Source organism: Phocoena phocoena, chromosome 9 (genome assembly GCF_963924675.1).
Source record: "Phocoena phocoena chromosome 9, mPhoPho1.1, whole genome shotgun sequence".
Taxonomy (NCBI): Eukaryota; Metazoa; Chordata; class Mammalia; order Artiodactyla; family Phocoenidae; genus Phocoena; species Phocoena phocoena.
Window position 1 is genome coordinate 21068169 of NC_089227.1, and position 20417 is coordinate 21088585.

At 39.4% G+C, this 20417-nt stretch overlaps 1 protein-coding gene across 2 annotated transcripts in view; it reads right to left on the reverse strand.

Annotated features, from left to right (window-relative positions):
- MAGI2 (membrane associated guanylate kinase, WW and PDZ domain containing 2) overlaps positions 1 to 20417 on the reverse strand; it is a 1334711-nt gene that overhangs the window by 84981 nt on the left and 1229313 nt on the right. For both annotated transcript variants that reach the window (XM_065884282.1, XM_065884281.1), the window contains 2 exons: positions 18822 to 19017; positions 18230 to 18373 (listed from right to left, as the gene is read on the reverse strand). In XM_065884282.1, the coding sequence (XP_065740354.1) occupies positions 18230 to 18373; positions 18822 to 19017 (340 nt within the window). The remainder of the gene's footprint in view (positions 1 to 18229; positions 18374 to 18821; positions 19018 to 20417) is intronic.

Consider the following 20417-nt stretch of genomic DNA (forward strand, 5'->3'; position numbering starts at 1 on the left):
GTGCTGTGGTTAAACATCTTTTAGGATGAATCTCTACCTCATACCATATACAAAAACCAATTCCTAAGGGGTTGTGGATTTAACCGTGACGGGTCCAACTTTAAAACCTCTAGAAAAAATATGACCGTAAGATAGGAAAGGATGTCTTAAATCACCAAAATGCAAATAATACAGAACATTGATATATTTGATTATGCAAAATTTAAGAATCTGATTTCATCAAAAGGGGTCATAAAGGAGAGAGAGCTGCCACAAACTGGGAAAAGATATATGCAATGCATGTAACCAACAAAAATACAATATCCATCATGTATAAAAATCAGTAAGGGAAAGGCAACAATAACAACAGAAATGTGGGCAAGAGACATCAACACACAGAAGAGGAAAATGAATAACTTAGACACGTAAAAATATGTTCATTAGTACTCTGGAAGAAAATTAAAACCATAACGATGTAGCATTTCACATCTACTACACTAATAGAAATTTAATATTGATTTTTTTTTTTTTTTTTTTGCGGTACGCAGGCCTCTCACTGTTGTGGCCTTTCCCATTGCGGAGCACAGGCTCCGGACGCGCAGGCTCAGCGGCCATGGCTCACGGGCCCAGCCGCTCCACGGCATGTGGGATCTTCCCAGACTGGGGCACGAACCCGTGTCCTCTGCATCGGCAGGCGGACTCTCAACCACTGCGCCACCAGGGAAGCCCTAACATTGATTTTATATCTAATTTCGACAAGGATATAAAGCAACATATCATATACTGTTCGTAGGAGTAGCTATATTAGTACAAACACTTCGGAAATTTTTCTTGCATTATTTAGTCATTTTGAAGTTGCCCAGATCCCAGGACTTTGCAAATCTACTCCTAGGAATAGATTCAGGAATTATTTCCTGAGAGACAATGTTGCACGTGTGCACCAGGAGACCTTTAAATGAAATGTTCATAATGGTGAGGTTTCTAATACTAAGAAACTGGAAACCACCCCAGTGCCCGTCAACAGGGAACAGATCAATAAATTCATACTTGTATTATAGGAAACCAGGCAGTAGTGAAAATGAATAAACTACAGTAATACACATTAACATGGGTGACATTCACAAACTATGTAGAGCTAAAGAAGTCAAGAAAATATAAAAAAATATTATTCTATGTTGGTAAAGTTCAAAAACATGTGAAATGAAACAGCATATTGTTGAGGGGTATATCCATATGTGGTAAACTATAAAGAAAAGCAAAGGAATGATAAACACAGATTTAAGGGGAGGAGTTACCTGAGGCAGATAGAAGAATGGAGGGAGAGGAGATAGAGAAGGCTTTAAATATATTGGCATTGCTCTATTTCTTAAGCTGGGTAGTGGTTTATGGGTACTCATTTTATCATTGTTGTTTAAACTGCAAATATACATTCTATAATCTCTTTTCTACTTTACAATATTTCATAATAAAAAAATATATTCAAAAGTGTGTGATGGGAGTACTTTATCTGAATGGGGGTGGGGGTGGGAGTGGGAGGTAGGACTTGGTGAAGACTTCATGAACTGGTTCCTGAAAGATGAGCAGGGTTTTAAGGATAGACATGGACAGAGAGGAAATTCCACTTGGGAAGAAAAGGATGAGGAAAGACATGAAAGTGTGAAATAGCACTGCGTGTCCTAGAACTAGCAATGGTTGGAGTATAAATTGGGGGGATAGAGTAGCTTGTAAAGAAGGAAAACTGTATTAGGTCAGACTGTAGAAAACCTTCCAAAAAAAAAAAAGAAAGAGAGAGAGAGAGAGAGAGAGAGAGAGAGAGACCATACACAAAACAATTAAAAAGAAAAAATTTCAACACACTTAGATCTAACCCTGCAAGCCAAGGGAGGTTACTGAAAACTTTTGAGGGGACAAGATATTTGATTACACCTGCAATTCAGGAATATAATTTGGGTAGCAGTATGAAGCATGAACACGAGAAATTAGAGACAAGCGGGACCCATCTGGATACTGGAATAGTTCAGGCTAACAAAGACGAGGGTGTGCATTGTGACAGCGGCAGTGAAATGAAAGAAGAGAACACATAATTTGGCATCTGACATAAGTTTCCTTAATGTAGATGTCCATTTCCAGAAAGACAAAGATTGAGGCTGTGTGTCCTGGCTTCCTTCAGGCCATCCCCTGCTTGAGACCCAGCATACTCCTGAATTAGGTAGCTAATTCAAGCAGTGACTCAGCAGTTTGCTCCCCAATTCCCTTTGGTATCAGATACACCTCCTAGTTTTCCTTGCCCTTTCTCTTTGGAGCTAGGAAGGCAATATTTTAAAATGACACAATATTCAATATTCATTAATATTACTTCTCTTTGCTTCCTTACATTTGACCTTAACTTTTCTTTCTGGGATCAATCATTCTTCTCTCAAGGTCTCCTACAAAGCGAAGTCATGCTAATAGGTTGAGGAGTCTCCTTTCCTTCCTGCAAGACACTATTATTGCTGACAGTGTCCTAGTGGTATAGTCATCCTTTTGGCAGATAATTACACAAAGACATGAGACACTAAGATGGCATCATGTCAAGAAATGCTGGCTCGTTTGAAATGGAAAATGAGTGCCTTGCACGTCCAACAGGCAGCCGGAAATTCAGGTTAGGCATTTAGAAGGGATGTCAGTCCACACCTCCCAAAGTTAGCCAATAATGAGACGAGACTGCCTTGCAGATGGTGCTGTTTTATACAGGGTCAAGAGGCAGTGGATCCCAATATACAGAAGAAGTACTTCTTGAAAAACAAGTATCTTGTCAAGTTGAATCAGCCAGGAGTCAGACACAGTAATGATCTTTTCATCCCAGAGAAGGAGGCAGCAATGTTCCGCAGGCAGGAACAGAGGCCATTTCTTTGTTCGGTAGCGCAGGTGCCAGGAAGCAGCCCCAGGGAAAGGACGGGCTGTGGTGTGAGGATGCTGTTTTGTCAAAGGGGTGATATACCGGGGCACCTCGGAGAAGAAACGTGAATGGCCTGGAATCACATTTGAAGAATGGAACACCTGGCTCTTGATAGCTTCTGAATTGCTCTGCTGTGCAAACAAAATCCTATGTGAATCACGATCAAGATGTATTTCACGCCCATTTCTCTGATTAAAACTGAGAAGTGGAATGGTAGACAGCAAACCGAGTGACTCTATCCACCCAGCAGAAGAGCTTTAGGTCTGGGGGAGAGGTAGGATGACAAATAACTTCAGTCAGACCGCCAATTTGCATGAACACTGGGAAGACATTTCGTAAAAATGAAGAGGAAAGAAATCTTGATTTATTCTCAGGTAAAGACAGAAGTGATGGCTTAGTATAAGAGAGGAAACTATTCTCACAGATCCTCCCCTCATTGAAGAGGCAAATAAAATGTGTTTGTCAGACCACAGCAGTGGTTTGTAAATGTTCTCATTCTTTTCCATAGACAAAAAAAAAAAAAAAAAGATGAATAATTAAAATGCAAAGATTCTCCTCACTTCTAATTTATTCAATTTCTTCTGTGTCTTTCCCCACCAAGATGCAATCCTAACACTAACCCTTTGATTCCTTACCAAACCTTTAACGAGCCCTCATGGGAAGCTGCTTTTGAAATGGTTCAAAGTTGGGCATCCAATAGAAGAAGAAACAGAGCAGAGCAATGGAGCCCTCCCCCCCCACCCCCGTGGGATAATGAACCTTGAATAATTGACAACGGAGTCTAGCGCCAGTGGGCCGTCTCCGCTGCCTACGGCTCCCTTCCTTCTCTAATGAAGGCAATGCTCTCCCTCATTCCTGAAAGGAACTTGTGCAGCACCTTTAACACAGTGTTCATAGGTCAGACTCTGAAAAGAGAGAGGTAATGGATTTGATCTTTGTGAGAGGTTTTTCTTCTCCTTCATAAAAGGCACGGAGCAGAATCAAACAATAAAGGAAAAACCTCACATTTGCAGATGGTCTGAAGGGTGATTCGGAGTGATGGCTGAGAGACAATGGGTGGCTGAGTGACACGGGCTGTGATGACATGTAAAGGCTCACACTTTATGCAGGGATAAGCCTTCTGTGTTTACTGAGTGCCAGCAACCGGAGGTGATGAAATATTGGGCAGGTGATCTTTGCAGTGCAAGATCCCTGAAATGATCTACCCGAGCCCAGACAATTGCTTTGCTCCTCCAGCTGGACTGCTTTATTCCTCTCTTAAGCACTTGTTAGCTCTCTTCTCTCATGCTTTCGATTTTATCAACTCCTTACCTCATTTACCTGCATCGACCTCATGGGACTCAGCTCTGCAGAGTTTGAATATTCTGCTAAGCTCTGGTTTTCCTATCATTCGACCAATTGCACTGCTCCCCCATGGACCTTTTCTAACAGGCTCCAGCACACCTGTCTTGTAACCCTTTATTCTGCCATGTTTTTCATACCTCATGCTTTTGAAGTTCTTCATTATTTCCTGTTTGACCTTCTTTTACTTTATTTTCCACTCTTACCTTGTCATTCACATTTGGTGACAGGGAGTTTACAGATGAGGAAAACAAGGTGTGAACTGTAATACAGTTTAAAGATTAAAGGCATTTAAAAAAATGTTAGGCACAGTAAGGTTTTACATACACTATCTCACTGACGCTGCAAAATCTACAATAATTAAACATAGCCCAAAAAGGATGGTGCATTTACAGTGAGGCACTAGGGCATAAAAAGCTCACCGTGAGTTAGACTGAATTTGTCCCTTGTATTCATATACTTAGTTATCTGTGAAATCCCACGTCCTGGCTCATCAGGAGCCTTTGCGACCATGTACTTAGTGAGCCTACCTGTCGTGTTCTGCACGTCAAAGGCTTCTTTTCATGCATTCATTCAGCAGTAAATATTCACTGAGCACCCACCACGTGTCAGGCACAGCACAGGGCACAAGTGTACAGTGGGGAGCACACAGAAACATGGTTCCCGCTCTCACAGAGCTTATACTCTGGAGAGACAGACTTCATAACATAATCACACACAGAAATGTAAAACGTGCACCATGAAAGACGCTACGAAGCAGATGAGAGAGCCTGTGACAGGCGGATGGGACCTGGTTGGAGAGGGGAGAAGAGAAGCCTTCTCTGGGGACGAGATGCTTCCGCTGGACTGAGAAGGATAAGGAGATAACCGGGTGAAGAGGAGAGGGAAGCTCGTGAACTGTCAGAGACTCAGAGCCCGGTTGCCGGTTTCATGGAAAGCCGGGGAGCCCGGGTGAGCTGAGCTGGGAAGGGAGGCAGGGCCGGAACATGCAGGGCACGGACAAGCCTTGCGACGGGTCTGCTCTTTACCCTGAAAGAAATGGGGTGCCGCTGAAGGGTTTTAAGCAATGGGCAGATAGACCAGATTTGTGTTTTGAAAAGGAGCCACTTTATCTAACAGACTGGGTGAGGGGGGAGGTAAATACACGTTGATTTGTGTATCAAAGCTTTCATAGCCTCTTGACACACACACTTAAAAAATGTATTCTGGGGCTTCCCTTGGTGACGCAGTGGTTGAGAGTCTGCCTGCTGATGCAGGGGACATGGGTTCGTGCCCCAGTCCGGGAAGATTCCACATGCCGCGGAGCGGCTGGGCCCGTGAGCCATGGCCGCTGAGCCTGCGCATCCGGAGCCTGTGCTCGCAGCGGGAGAGGCCACAACAGTGAGAGGCCCGCGTACCGCAAAAAAAAAAAAAAAAAAAAAAAAAAAAAATGTATTCTGTATCTCCAGGCTTAGAGTACTGAGTATTTTAATAGAAGTACAGGTCCTGGGGAGAAGGAAGGAGAGATAAAGGAGGAAACTCAGGAATATTGAAGCAGACACTTAACCCTTCCTGGAAAATATTACCCCATTTTACAGATGAGTAAAATTGACTCTGTTAAATAACTTATGGGATATGTGGACATGTTATCATTCTACGGGTTGCTAGGGTTGATTTCATTGGTCCTGCTGGCTAGGAGGACACTTTTTCCCTCTCTACCCCATATGCATGTCCCTGAAGCTGCCCACAGGAGGCCTGGTATTTGGTTGATGCCATAGGGCAGCTATAAGCCCTTGACGGGGTAACTCATCCAAGGTCAGAGCTAGATAGCCAGTGAGTTGTTGAGCCAGTGTTTGAATATCAGGTCTGTCAGGCTCCTGCCATTTTGACTACCCCATATTTTCTTATAAGGGAGGAGCAGACTGAGGAAAAAGGAAAGGGACCAAGATAGGGATTGGCCTATGAAGTCACTAAGACAGGTAAGAACTTCTCTCTAAGCTGGTCTTCAAGCTAAGGAAGAAATCGAGTAAACTTAAGAGACAATGAAAGTATCTTAGATTAGGTGATTGAAAACAAATGAAGTGAACGTATTTTTTTTTTAATTTAATTTGTTTTAAAGATTTTTTTTTTTGATGTAGACCATTTTTAAGGTCTTTATTGAATTTGTTACAATATTGCTTCTGTTTTGGTTTTTTGGCCGCAAGCCATGTGGGATCTTTGCTCCCCCACCAGGGATCAAACCTGCACCCCTTGCATTAGAAGGTGGAGTCTTAACCACTGGACCGCCAGGGAAGTCCCGTGAACGTAGTTCTTAAATGTATGTCAATGACCAGAGATAGACTCTTCAAACTGAGATAGGCCCGTGGATAGGTGTATCTCACTATTTTGAACCCAACTTTCTCCCGCACTGGGAAATTCTGTGTGAGAGTCTCTTGTTGCTAAGGGAGACAGCCTCCCCGTTTTGTTTTTCCGCACTCAAGGGCACACTCATTCAAGATGGTATGTCATGCCATTCAAACCCAGTGACGGGATATGAGTAAGATGTGAAAAGGGCTCCTCCCCAAATTCAGGCAGCTGGCAGGCCCACACGTTCATGGGCCAGACAACAACTCAGTCTGTGGACGATAAGGTGGTCACCAGGAACCTGCACGTTACTAAATGTGTCCCCTCCCAGAAGTGATTTCCCTAAGATCTGGTGGGAAATGACAAACACGAAGTAATCTGGGCCATCAAAATAAGTTTTCTAGGAGTGAAAACCATCTTTAAAATTTCAAATACGAAGAGGAGGCACAAGATCAAACTTTGACATAGATTTTCCTCACCATGCACATTTCTGAGGCGTTTCAAGCATTTCTGCATTAGTCTCTCCTAAAAGTACACTGGTGCACACTAGAGCACTTCTGATTGCCTGTGCTGGGTGCCCAGATCCTGCTGGTACAGGAGCTGCTTCCCCCTTTCTGCCCTCAGCCATTCCGCCTTCCCTTTGCTCTAGGATCTGTTTACAACGGATGACAGAAATGGTGTCTCTGTGAACCTCACATTGTCTACAGACTTGTTTGTTTGGCCTGTGCAGCTTCTTTAAGTGAAAAAACTTTTTTTTTTTCAAAATCTGGTTAATTCTTTAAAATACAGACTTCTGCTTTCTCTTGAAAATTCAAAGACTTAGAAGAAGGAAGCCAGAGTTACCATGGATCCACAGTTGGCCTGGGTAGTACAGACTGCTCTTCAGGAGGGTCAAGGGCCATCCATTCTTTCCTTTTTTTTAAAATTTATTTTTGGCTGTGTTGGGTCTTCGTTGCCGCGCACAAGCTTTCTCTTGTTGCGGTGAGCGGGGGCTGCTCTTTGTTGTGGTGCGTGGGCTCTAGGCGCACGGGTTTCAGTAGTTGTGGCTCACGGGCTCTAGAGCGCAGGTTCAGTAGTTGTGGCGCAAGGGCTTAGTTGCTCCGCGGCATGTGGGATCTTCCCGGACCAGGGCTCGAACCCGCGTCCCCTGCACTGCAGGCGGCTTCTTAACCTCTGGGCCACCAGGGAAGTCCGGGCCCCCCATTCTTCACTTGTATATGTTCCCTGCCTGGTCGCTGCAGGCAGTGAGTTTTGTGACCACCCCTCACCTTTGAGAGAATGTGGGCCAAGCAGAGCTGCTACAGTGCTGAAGAGGCAAAGTGCGGCAGAGGGTTGGCAGACCATGATTCTCTCTGCCCAGGACCCAGGACTGTGTGCATCACACCCAAGGCCCAAGCTGTGGAGGCCTCAGGCGGGGCTGTAGCAAGAACTCGTCAGTGGCTTTGTGGGCAGGGGACCCTCACCAGTGGAACTGGAGTTGGAGAGGAAGACAGGCTACAGAGTGACGGCAGCCGGCACATGTAGGTTGCCCTGTGGGGCTCCTACGTGAAGACACTGGGAGAGGGAGAGTAACCGCCAGCTCTAAGACTGGATATAGTTTTAGCAAAACCATAAATTGGTCATTAAAGGTAAATGTGACATGAACTTCTGTTTCTAGCAATACGGTGGGTTAGATAACCTGAATAACCTTACCATTGCTGAACAGGCAAGAAACGAAAGAAGCCTCTGATGCCAAAAACAAAGTGAATGTGGGACTCCTGGAAGGCAAACAAATGCCAAAGGGAGCTTTACCTTTTCCTGGGAAGCCTGAGTTTCCATTGGGATGGATGGGCATCAAGGATAGAAAATACAGCTTGGGGCTACGAACGAGGAGTCTTATGGGAGATTCCTGCATGAACTGGAAACCCAGACTATTCAAAGTAAGGTAAAAAGAATAAAAAGAGCGAGACAGAAAAGGGACAGAATAAAATGATAGAAATAAGTAAAAATATTAGTAATCAAAATTAATATAAATAGACTAAAATGATCTAGTTAACATATACGGTTAAAAAAATAGAAAAATAGCCACATAGACCAGAGAAACACATAAAATATACGGACACAGAAAGGTTGAAAGGTATCCTTACTAATATCAGACAAACCAGGCTTGAAAGCAAAAAGTATTGACAGAGATGTGGTAGGTTGCTGCATAATGATAAAAGATTCAATTCATCTGGAAAATATACCAAATAACATGGCTTTAAAACATACAAAGCAAAGCTTGACAGATCAAAGAAAAATTTACAAGATCTTTAACAAAAAAAAGAAAACCTTTAAAGCACCTAGATCAATATTTAACAGATCAAATACAAAGAAATTAGTAAGAATATAGAATATTTGAATAATACAATAATCAAGCTTTAGCCAATGAATACATCTATAGAATACTGCACTCAGTACTTACAGAATGCACATTCTTTTCAAGCACACATGGATCATATACGAAAAACTGAATACATGTAAGGCCAAAGAGTAAGCCACAATAAATCTGAAAGATTGAAATCATATAGAATATATTCTCTGATGGCAATGGAATTACACTAGAAATCAAAGATAGATAACTAACCAGAAAATCCCCATACTTTTAGGAATAAAAACCAAAAACACCTTCTAAATAATCCATGCATCAAAGAAGAAATAGTGGAATGAATCATAGTGGAAATTAGAATATACTTAGAACTTAAAATAATGAACATACTGCATATCGAAACTACAGCCTTAAATTCATACATTATTAATAGAAATAAAGAAAACTTCAAAAGTACTGAGCTAAGCATCCAACTTAAAGAACAAGAAAAATAAGAACAGAGTAAACCCAAAGAAAATGGAGGCAGAGAAATATTAAATATAAAAACAAATGAATGGGCTTCGCTGGTGGCACAGTGGTTGAGAGTCCGCCTGCCGATGCAGGGGACACGGGTTCGTGCCCCGGTCCGGGAAGATCCCACATGCCGCGGAGCGGCTGGGCTCGTGAGCCATGGCCGCTGAGCCTGCGCCTCTGGAGCCTGTGCTCCGCAACGGGAGAGGCCACAATAGTGAGAGGCCCGTGTACCGTGCAAAAAAAAACAAAAAAAAACCAAATGAATAAGCAAGAGAACAAAATATGTAAGCTGGTTCTTTAAAAGAATAAAAAATGGACAAAAATCTCTGGCATGATTAATAAAGAAAAACAGAAAGAATACACAAATAAACAATAGTCAAACAAATGAGAAGGGAACATAAATACAAGTGCTTTAAATATTAAAAATATAATAAGATAATATTATAAAAACTTTGAAAACTAAAATGAAATAAATTATCAGAAAAAAAGAAATGTATCAGAAATGACTCAAGAAGAAATAGAAAATCTGAAGAATACCCTAATTATTATAGAAATGTAATGTGGTTTAAATTTTCACACACAAAAAGTATACCAGACCTGGATGGATTTACAGGTGCGTTCTACCAAACATTCAAGGACAATTCTTAACTTAAACTTTTCCAGGTAACAACAGCAATGACAATAACAAAGGGCATTATTCTTTCTCACTTTATAAGGCTAGTATAACACTAATGTTGAAATCATTTACCAACACTACAAGAAAAGAAAATTACAGGCTAATCTTACGAACATAGCTGCAAATATCTTAAAGGAAATAACAGAAAACTGAATTGAGCAATGCATAAAAAAGATCATCATGAATAAGTATAGCTTAACTGAGGAAATCAAGAATGATTTAACATAATAATCCATTAATATACTAATAATATTCTTAATCATGTTAATTAGCATATTAAAGGAAAGAGATCATATACTTTCTATGGATGTAGAAATAGTACATAAAATTCAACATGTATTCATAATTAACTCTCTAGCAAACTAGTAACAGAATGGAACATTCTTAATCTGATTAAGGTTATTTATATAAATTCATTCAACATTACGTTTAATGATGAAAGCATTCCCTTTAAGATTAGAAATAAAATAAGAGGGCTTGTTTGACTACTTCTATTCAGCATTATACTGAAAACCAAGTAAATGCAGTAAAATAAGAAATAAAAAGACTTAAAAGGAAGACAGAATTCTCATTATTTGCAGAAAATACAGATAACTTATTTGAATTAATAAGAGTTTAGTAATTTTGCATGATAAAATTGATCAATATATAGAAATCAACTGTCTTTTCACTGGTAACACAGTTAATTTCAATATTACGTTAAAATACAAAAGTAAAAGTAAAAACTGCAAATGCCTAGAATCAATCTAGCAAAATATTTTCAGGTATGTTATGGAAAAAACTATGAAACTTTATTTAAGCAGTTTATGGAAAATCTAAATAAGTGGATTATATCATGTTCACAGATAGAAAGACTCAATATTATAAAGATGTAAGTTTTTCCACATTTATTTATGGATTCTAAGCAATTCCAATAAAATTCCCAATAGGACAAGAAACTTCTAAAATTTTATACGGAGGGGCAAAGGTCCAAGAACATTCAAACACTCCTGAAGAATTAAGATGTATGTCTGGGGATGAGGAAACAGGCAGTTTCTCCATCAAAACTCAAGACTTATTAAAAGACAGATGAGTACAGTATTGATGTAGGTATAGACAAACAGACCAGTAGAACAGTATAAAGAATCTATAAACAGACCATTGCATTTATAGAAATTTTATTTATTATGGAGCTGTCAATGCAGATTGTGGGGGAAATGAGAGGATATCCAATAAATGATGCTGTGACAGGTGGTTATCCATCTGGAAAAACTGAAATTGTATTTCTTCCTTTTACGACACAGAGGAATCAATTCTAGGTAATTAAAGACAGATATGAAGAAGCAAAACTATAAAACTTTTAGAAGAAGATGTAGGGAGTCTTTAAGAATATGAGTTGGGAAATGATTTTTCAAAGATGACACAGAAAGCAGAATCTATAAAGGAAAAGGCTGATTAAGTCAATTACACTAAAATTAAGACCTTCTGTTTATCAAAGGGCATCATACAGAAGGTGAAACTACAAGCCATAAGCTGGGGTAAAGTATTTGCAACATGAAAAACCATCACCAGGAACATACAAACACTTCTAAAATCAATATGAAAAGAAGGAATGATTTAACAGAAGATGGGGAAAAGATATGAAGAGGCATCTTTATTTAAGAGGGAATAAGAAAGTCCAGTAAACTTAAGGAAAGATGATGAATATTATTTGTAATCAAGAAATGCAAATTTAAACCTAAACTATATGTCATTTTCTACCTACCAGAATAAGAATTTAAAAGTCTGAAATACAAATCTTGTGAGGATGTGTCGTAATGGAAACTTTCACATTGCTGGTATGAGTATAAATTTGTACAACCACCTAGGAAAATATGTCTGAGTTATTTAGTTAAGTTAAATATACGCTCTCCTAGGTATACAGTATAGTCTACAGAATTTCTTGCATATGTGCAGCAGGAAATATGTACAAGGATAGTATTAGTTGCAAAAAAACTGGAAACAACCCAATGTCCACTAATAGAGAAAACTTCAACTCTCCATAGATAAGTAACATAGACTGTAGCATATTCATACCATGAAATAATTTACAGCTTCATGCATCAACCTGGATCAGTGTTATGAACATAAAGTATAAAAAGCAAACCACAGAGAAGAATATGTACAGTATGATTCATTCATATAAAGTTCACTAAGTGTACAAAACTAAGTGATATAGTTAAGAGGTACATACATATGTGGCAAGACTAGAAGGAATGACAATATTTAGGGTGCTGGTTACTTCTGGAGGCTGGAGAGTGGGAGGAGAATGGAATCATAGGAGACTGGAGATTTTTTTTTTTTTTTTTTCAACTGGGCTAAGGGTTCACGGGTGCTTGAATCACTGTTAGCATACATACCATTACATATGTTAGAAATATTCTTCTAAATGGTTTTATGTTTAATAAAAACAATATAAAACAGAATACTTTTATTCTGTAGTCACAGGTTAGTCATGTCTGGACCACAGGAGGAGAAACGACAAATATAAAAGAAGCTGCCATCAGGGAAGTTTCCTTTTCATTTAAAAAAAAAAAAAATGGAAAAAAGAAAAAGATGGATAAGCAGTAAGTATCTTTTTCACACATTATTCAGTCTTACAAAATGTTGTTGGTGATTCCAAGGCCCACTGCAGGCTGACTTTTGTGTCATGTAAGTTTCAGGAAGAAGATAAACCATTTCATACCAAAGTTTATGCAATGCTAAGTAGGCAGAGACAGCTGTTACAGTTGTTAGGGTGATGAAGTTAAAAAGTTATGTTCTTTCTTTAAAATAAAAAAATATTTTATGGAAATGGGAAAATATTATACAAGTCTTATGGAAGCAGGAAAACCCCTTTCCAAGAGCAAACCTGATCTCCTTTCAGATGTCTTTTAACTCAACTATCAATTTTTATTTAAGCACTTTTAGAACTACTATCCCTTCCCTCCAGAAGTCTCCTGATTTCTTAGGAAGCTTCACCAGTAAATTACTTCTTATGTTCATTATTCTTTGCCTGTGTTTTCTGTTTATTGTCAGTTTTTAATTAGATTATGTCCCTAAGAGTGTTGTGCCAGAGATTTATTCATCAGTTATGAAAATGTTATCCCTCTCAACTTTATTAGACTATTTTACAAACTTAAAAAGTCTTCTTTTTAAAACAGATCCATTACTAGTTTCTAATACTTTCTTACACTTTTCCTTGAAATCTGAATGTCATTTGTGTTTCTCTTCTGATATTAGCCTTTTGGAATGACTGAAGAAAAGCTATCAGACAAGACGATTATCTTTCTATTTCCCATTCCCCTTATTTTCTACATTTACAGATTGTGTTTTGTTTTGTCTCTTTAACGTTTATCACATAGTATTAATTGATATTGAAACACTAGCTACTAATTAAAGTCAAAACTTGCTACTCTCTACTTTTTTTTATGAAGTGAATATTTCATGTAATTATGCTCCACATTGTTTTTCTTGGTGTTTATTCGAATTGCACTATTCTATTCAAGTTCTATATCATGACATGTCATAATATCTAAGTCCCTCTCTCAACATCATAATTCACTCACAAATTAATACCTCACTTCTTTGTCTTAATAAGAAAAATCAATTCTACCACTGAGGTTCAACAAAGTGAATTGATGTTTCTAAATTTAATAAAGCAAATGCATCATGTTTGCTTATTTTGGAGGTTGAGAGCAGGGCTGAGGGTTTAGAAGGGATCAAAATAGTCCTATTTTTAGTAAATCTTTAAATTCATTTATTGTTACGTTTATATGTTTCTGATCAAGGAAGTTCTAGAAACTCTCTTTTAAATAAGCAGTGAATTGATCTTCTGAAAAAGATTTTCTTATCCTTTCCCCTGTATCTAGACTTGGCTTGTAAATCTGACCCTCAGAAGGAGCCATTATTTTCCCCACTATCTGATTGTGGTTTGCTGTCGGTACGTTCTCATATTTTGAGGGAACCCATTGACCTCATCAGGATACCTTACCAGGATGCTTGTTTCATCAAGTGGAAAGAAAGTATTTATTTAACAAAAAAATTGAGTAAACATACAATACTTTCCGAGGAGGAGGAAAAAAATAATTCATGTTCTGTGGGAGTACTTATTAATCAATTTGAAAGTCAGACAGTCTAACTTGCCAAAGATCTCTGCTAAGATTATTCTCTCTGCTGCAGGTGCCCAGAAATACTAGAGTGAAATCATTCACCTGGGACTCACTTTTGGGATATGCCCACCTGTCCCTCACCAGATCCGTAAAAGAACACCTGAGGTGCGAAGAACTTTGGTATTTCTCTTGGATGCCTAGGATATCAGTTGGATGCCTAAAGACATGCTTTAAAAATACGTATCTGTGCCATCATTTCTTAACATTCCCAGTGTGAGAGGGATGTTTTTACACCTCTGTTAGCCACCTCCTCTGACATCGGATTTACCTGGTTTTCTCTGTAATCTTAGCAAAGTCTTGTACTACTAAACAGGCGCATACCATCACTGTCCTACAACCAAGACTAACGTAAAAGACCCAGGAAGAGCCTCAGATTTAGAGACTAACATCTGGTGCACTAACTCAATGTTCAAAATTAGTGCTACTTATAGCCCTAATCCATGGGCACAGTAATTCATTAACAGTTACATGAAATGATTTTTCAGAATCACCCAGCTCTTGTGTAGTAATTCTGAGTTGGGCAATTTTACTGTCCTGAGTTTAATCTAAGACACCCTGCTATTGCCAGGCACTTCCTGGCTTTTCCCTTCTGTTTCTGATCATGAAAAAAGGAAAAACAAAACAAAACAAAACTATACAGTCTGTTCCAAACTTACTCGATCACAAAGTGTGTGTTTAGTTTGGGCACAGAGGCAATAATGTATTAACACTGAAGGTGAAGGAATCGCAATTAACACGGAGAAATATGCCTGAGTGTTTTAAAGGCTGGGAAGGACCAGGTGGTGCTAGCTTCTCTTCTTCTTGAGCTTATTTTTAATGTAGCCTGTGAATGTCTAGTTCACCTACTTTTCTCAGAAGTCTTGGAACTTTATGAACCAAGCCATAATACCCATGGAGTGAACAGCTGCCTTGTAAGCATCATCTGCACAGATATTTAAGATCTATACGTATCTGGGCAACAACGGTATCAAGGGGGAACTTTATAATAAGTTCCGAATTATTTTCACTGTTAAATTCCCAAATTGGTAACCTATATGTTATCGAGTTTATGCATTAAAATAATCAAACCATTGAGTCATGCAAATAGTAATCTATCCTGGTCCTTGCTGAAATAATTTAAACACATCTGTGAATTAAAGGTTATTGCTAATTAGTAAGTACTAACGAAGGTAGAAAAGATTAGCTTTAAATGATTAAATTTGATAATAAACATGAAAATAAGATCTGAATTAGTTATGTGCTATGATCAAGAACAATTGTTGATCTTTAACTCTACAGATACAAAACATTTATCAAATTCAAACAGTAGTTAATACGTTTGTATTATCTAGTAGCACCTTTGAACTTACATGATGAAGTAGTTTCCTTCCCTGACATGGAGTTTGTTACCCTAGACAAGTTCTCCGTTGATGCCGTTAAGAATCCATGAGTAACAAAAACCCCAAAACAGGGCTTCCCTGGTGGCGCAGTGGTTAAGAATCCGCCTGCCAATGCAGGGGACAAGGGTTCGAGCCCTGGTCCAGGAAGATCCCACATGCCGCGGAGCAACTAAGCCCGTGCGCCACAGCTACTGAGCCTGAGCTCTCGAGTCCGTGCTACGCAACAAGAGAAGCCACCGCGATGAGGAGCCCTCGCACCTCAACAAAGGGTAGCCCCCGCTCGCTGCAACTAGAGGAAGCCCGCGCACAGCAACGAAGACCCAACACAACCAAAAATGAATAAATAAAATAAATAAACTTAAAAAAAAAAACAGAACATCTGAATATTAAGTGTAACTCTTAAAAGCAGAAAAAAGTCATCCATTCATCCCTGCCAAGTTCCTAGCCTTAAAGATCAGAAATAAAACCAAACAGTAAAATCTGATCCATAGAATTTCTGTGACTTTCAAGTGACTTGTTTTCTTTGAGAATTAAAAGCTAGAAATATATATATATAGTAGTCCAAAATAAACACCCATAATATCTAAAACTGGCCATAATAACTCCTTTTGGACAGCCTGTACACAGAAAGAATGCATTGCTTTATAAAAATGACATGGAAAATGGTGAAATATTGCTTATTTCTATAATCTTTGACAAGAAGTGAAAATACCATTTTCTGAAACCCAGGTAGAGGACTCATTTTTATCACCTGCCAGAAGAAAAAGCATCTTTCCTAAAATTGAGCACCTGCCTACAGAATTCTAAATCTGTGTTTCCATGGATTTAAGGACCTGAGGTAAACCACTGGAACAGGATGGAAAACTCCCTGGACAGGATCTAGGGGGAATGAACGAAGCCTGAGCCACACACATCCTAACTGTGCCGTACCTATGTCATGACAGCTTCCCTTTAGCTCAGTGGTTCCCAAACTTCAGCTTGTACCAGATTCACCTGGAGGTGGATCACACAAACACAGCCTGGTGGCCTCACTCCTAGAGTTTCTGATTCAGTAGGTCTGCGACAGGGCTGGAGAATCTGCATTTCTAACACATTCCCAGGGGATGCTGATGTCAGGGACCACACTGAGAACTACTGCTCTGGCTTAAATTTTGATTAGCCATTTAGACCATTTGTTATAAAATGTGGCCATCATTTGTTATAAAATGTGGCCACCGTTTGGAACCCACACCTCTAAAATCCACTTGTGGGGTAAGGGGAGGTCCCCTCTCTCAGGGCTCTGGTCATCTCACTCATGGCTTCTGTGCTGTGTTGTTTTCCACTGCACCACAAAGATTAATTTTGTTCTATTGAACCACTTGTGAGTTGGCTTTGCAGCATGTTAAGAAAGTGGGAACCGGGAGCTAAGAAACCATGCAGAGACCTATTCTAAAACCACATGTAGAAGGGGTAAGAGGAGGCTGGTGTTGGATCAAGGCGGGGACTGTCATTCTCCTGAGTCAGCCTTGCCTGGGTTCAAATTCCAACTTGGATACTTCCCAGTTGTCAAGGGATTGTAAAGTCATGGAGAAAAACAGACACATCTACACTTTCTACTTTTGCACCATGGATGATTCACTGACTCGGAAATGAGACTATAGAAATGGCAGACTGGGTGGTAGGAATAACAGTTTCGTTCCACTGACAGGAGCAATCGGTTGGTGAAACTCAGCACGAGAATCTGAAGCTCTAGAACCCAAGAACCACAGCTTTTCTGTATTAACTTAAAGAACAAGGAGGGAGGGCAAGAATAATTCTAGATTTTATTTATAATAACTAACCTTTTCTATGTGCTTACTAGATGACATTTTATAGAGAGACTGACTAATGTTCTGTATTGTTCTCAAGTTTTGTTTTGCACCTTTAGAGGAAGAATCAGTTATGCGTCAACCAGACGCCTCAAAGTAACTATTACATTAAAAATCCGCCCTCAGCTTAAACTCTAATTGGAACATTTTTGACTGCTACCATTTTTAAGGACAACATGTATCCCAAGAAGCCTCATTCCTCTTTCTCCTGCTTCCTTCTGCCCAACGTCAAAGCCAAAGCCAGTCAACTCAAAAGAAGTCCCAAAGAAACACAAAACCGTGTGAAGAAAAAAGCATGAAACTCAAAATGAATTTCAAAAGATTCAATCTCAGATAAAAACTGAATCCTCAAACCACGCAAAAAATTATGGAGCCATGTTTCCATTTCAAGCTATTTCTTAGATTACTTTGTTTTCTTTCGTTTGTTCTTTAGAGAAACATACATATATATGTATATATATATATATATATATGTGTATATATATATATGTAAAACACCATCTTGAGAGTTTTCAATTAGAAGCCATAAGAAGGAGAATGAGAGATCATTCTTAAACAATGTTTGGGCGAACCTTTAGAAAACTGGATCATGAAATGGAAAGAAGGCAACGTCTGCAGCAAGTCAGTTTGCTTAACAGCAGGTCTCACTGCTCCTCCGACACCACAAGGAGCGTTTCTTTCAGAATTAAGCAATTCTATAAAAAGAGAACACTCTTACCCTCATCCTTCCATTTCTTATTGCTGGCCCATCTTCTGCCAATCTCAACACGTACAAATCCATTTTGTACTCCCTCCCTCCACGGATACTGAATCCAAATCCTTTGGCTCCTTTCTCCATGTCCACAGTGAAATAATCAAAATCCTTTGGGGTTGGGGAGAAAATAGAATAAACAATTGTTTAATATCAGAGAAGCTTCCACGGTCTGTCCCTCTGTTCTCCTTCTCTCTCATAGTTAACGTGTTCCAACTGACACGATATCGTGAGGAGTAATGTGATTTCACCATCTAGCAAAACGCAAGACAAGATTCCAAAGGCCTGAGCAGATCTGAACACAGTTGCCTCAGTCATTAAAAGAATCGCTGGGTAGCTTGTTGACTTTCGTACACATCCTTCAGTACTCATCTGTTAACTTGGCAAACATGTAACTATTGCATATAGGCCTGAGTGATATTACCTCTCCTTTGAATTTTCTCATTCACTGCTTTGAGCACCATAAATAAGTGCACCAGAGTTGTGTGTGTGTGTGTGTGTGAATGACAGGTCTGCTGATTGGAAAAATGAAACAAATGCAACGGGATCTTTGAGGTACCTGGGGCTGCCTGTAGTCTGACAGAGGGAACTGCCTGGTGTCAGGGGAGGGCTGCCTGTAGTCCAAGGGCGGGGCTTGCAGATAGTCCCCTCCTGGGGGCTGCCGGTAGTCCAGTGGGGGCTGCCTGTAGTCCGTGAACGGAGGCTGTCGGATATCTGGTTTCACATCTTGCCTTGCTTTTACTTCTGACCTGTAACTAAATGAATGGAAATGGTACTTGCTTTGGTATCTCAGCATTCTAAGGAGATTCGAATGACTTTTGGACCTCCAGGCACGTAGAGGCCACACTTCTTGGTGGTCCTTTTCATGTTCAGGATTATGAGAAGATTCAATAAATGATAAGTATTATTTTAAAATCTTTGACAAATGCCATACGGTATACTTTTCATTTGGCTCCTTAAGAAATCAAGGTAAAAGTGATGGTCACTTAGAACTTTGTGGAAAAGGGCTTAGGGATAACCTTCTTTGACTTTGCTATTTAAAAACCGTGCAACTGCAGCAAATCTAGGGACTCACACACTTCACTGTACATCCCCAAACAACAGTCTGTCTTAATATCAGTAAACCAACGGTTTCAATTTCTCTCTCTCTCTCTCTCTCTCTCTCTCTGACACACACACAGCATCCATTACTTCATGAAAACATGATTGAAGTGATCTCTAAACACTCTATGAATATCTAACTAAAGGCTCTTTTAACCTGTTAGCTTGGGGCTTTTTGAATATCATACAGAGGTTAAAGGAGTGAAAGTAAGGTATAATCACCAACTACAAATCAAGCAGAAAGTCACTGGGTCATTGCTAAAAGTAGAAACATATCACACAGAGGTTTAAATACTAGACCATAACTCTCGGGCTTAGTATCAGACACTATCATGGTCATTAGAAGGAAAGGCAAAGGTGTTTATGTCTAACACTTGTTTTATTCTTGTTTCTAGATATTATTTCTTGTTTCTAGTTATTAATAAATACAGAGACCAAAACTAATTGTTTAGTTCTGTTTTGTGAATCCAAATTGCTCTAAATTGAGGGGCTTCCAGGGCCAAAAAAGGGCTAAACTAGCCAATACCTACAATTATGGGATCATTAATAAGATAAACTGAAAAAATTATCACCATAATATAGAGGCCACTTAACTCTGTAGTTCATTGCCTGTTGCCATGACAACACTCCATATAATGAGCTACTTAGGGATACAGGTCGATTAGAAAAACACATTCACACACTGATAGTGTATGGCAATAGATGTGTTTATTCAGGGTTTTGAAAGGGGGTTAGAAATGCAGTTATTTTAATAACGCTTTGAGTAGTTCCCATTTGTTACTTAACTTGCAGAAGTGACACATTCCTTTTGTGAGATGCATAATTTAGCCTTTGCTTTATACCTCAGGAAGCTGCCCACTCACCTACTGAGAGTGTGCATTCTGAGAACAGAATTATTTAAAATATGCTTTGAATAAGATGCTTAACTAGGCAAACACATGAATTAAACAAAAGGAACTGGACTGGGTGACATTTGTTGGTGTGTATCGATCGGTTCCTTTTTAGAAATTGTGTGCTTGGTGGTTTAGATGTCACATTGTTTTAAGTTATAGCA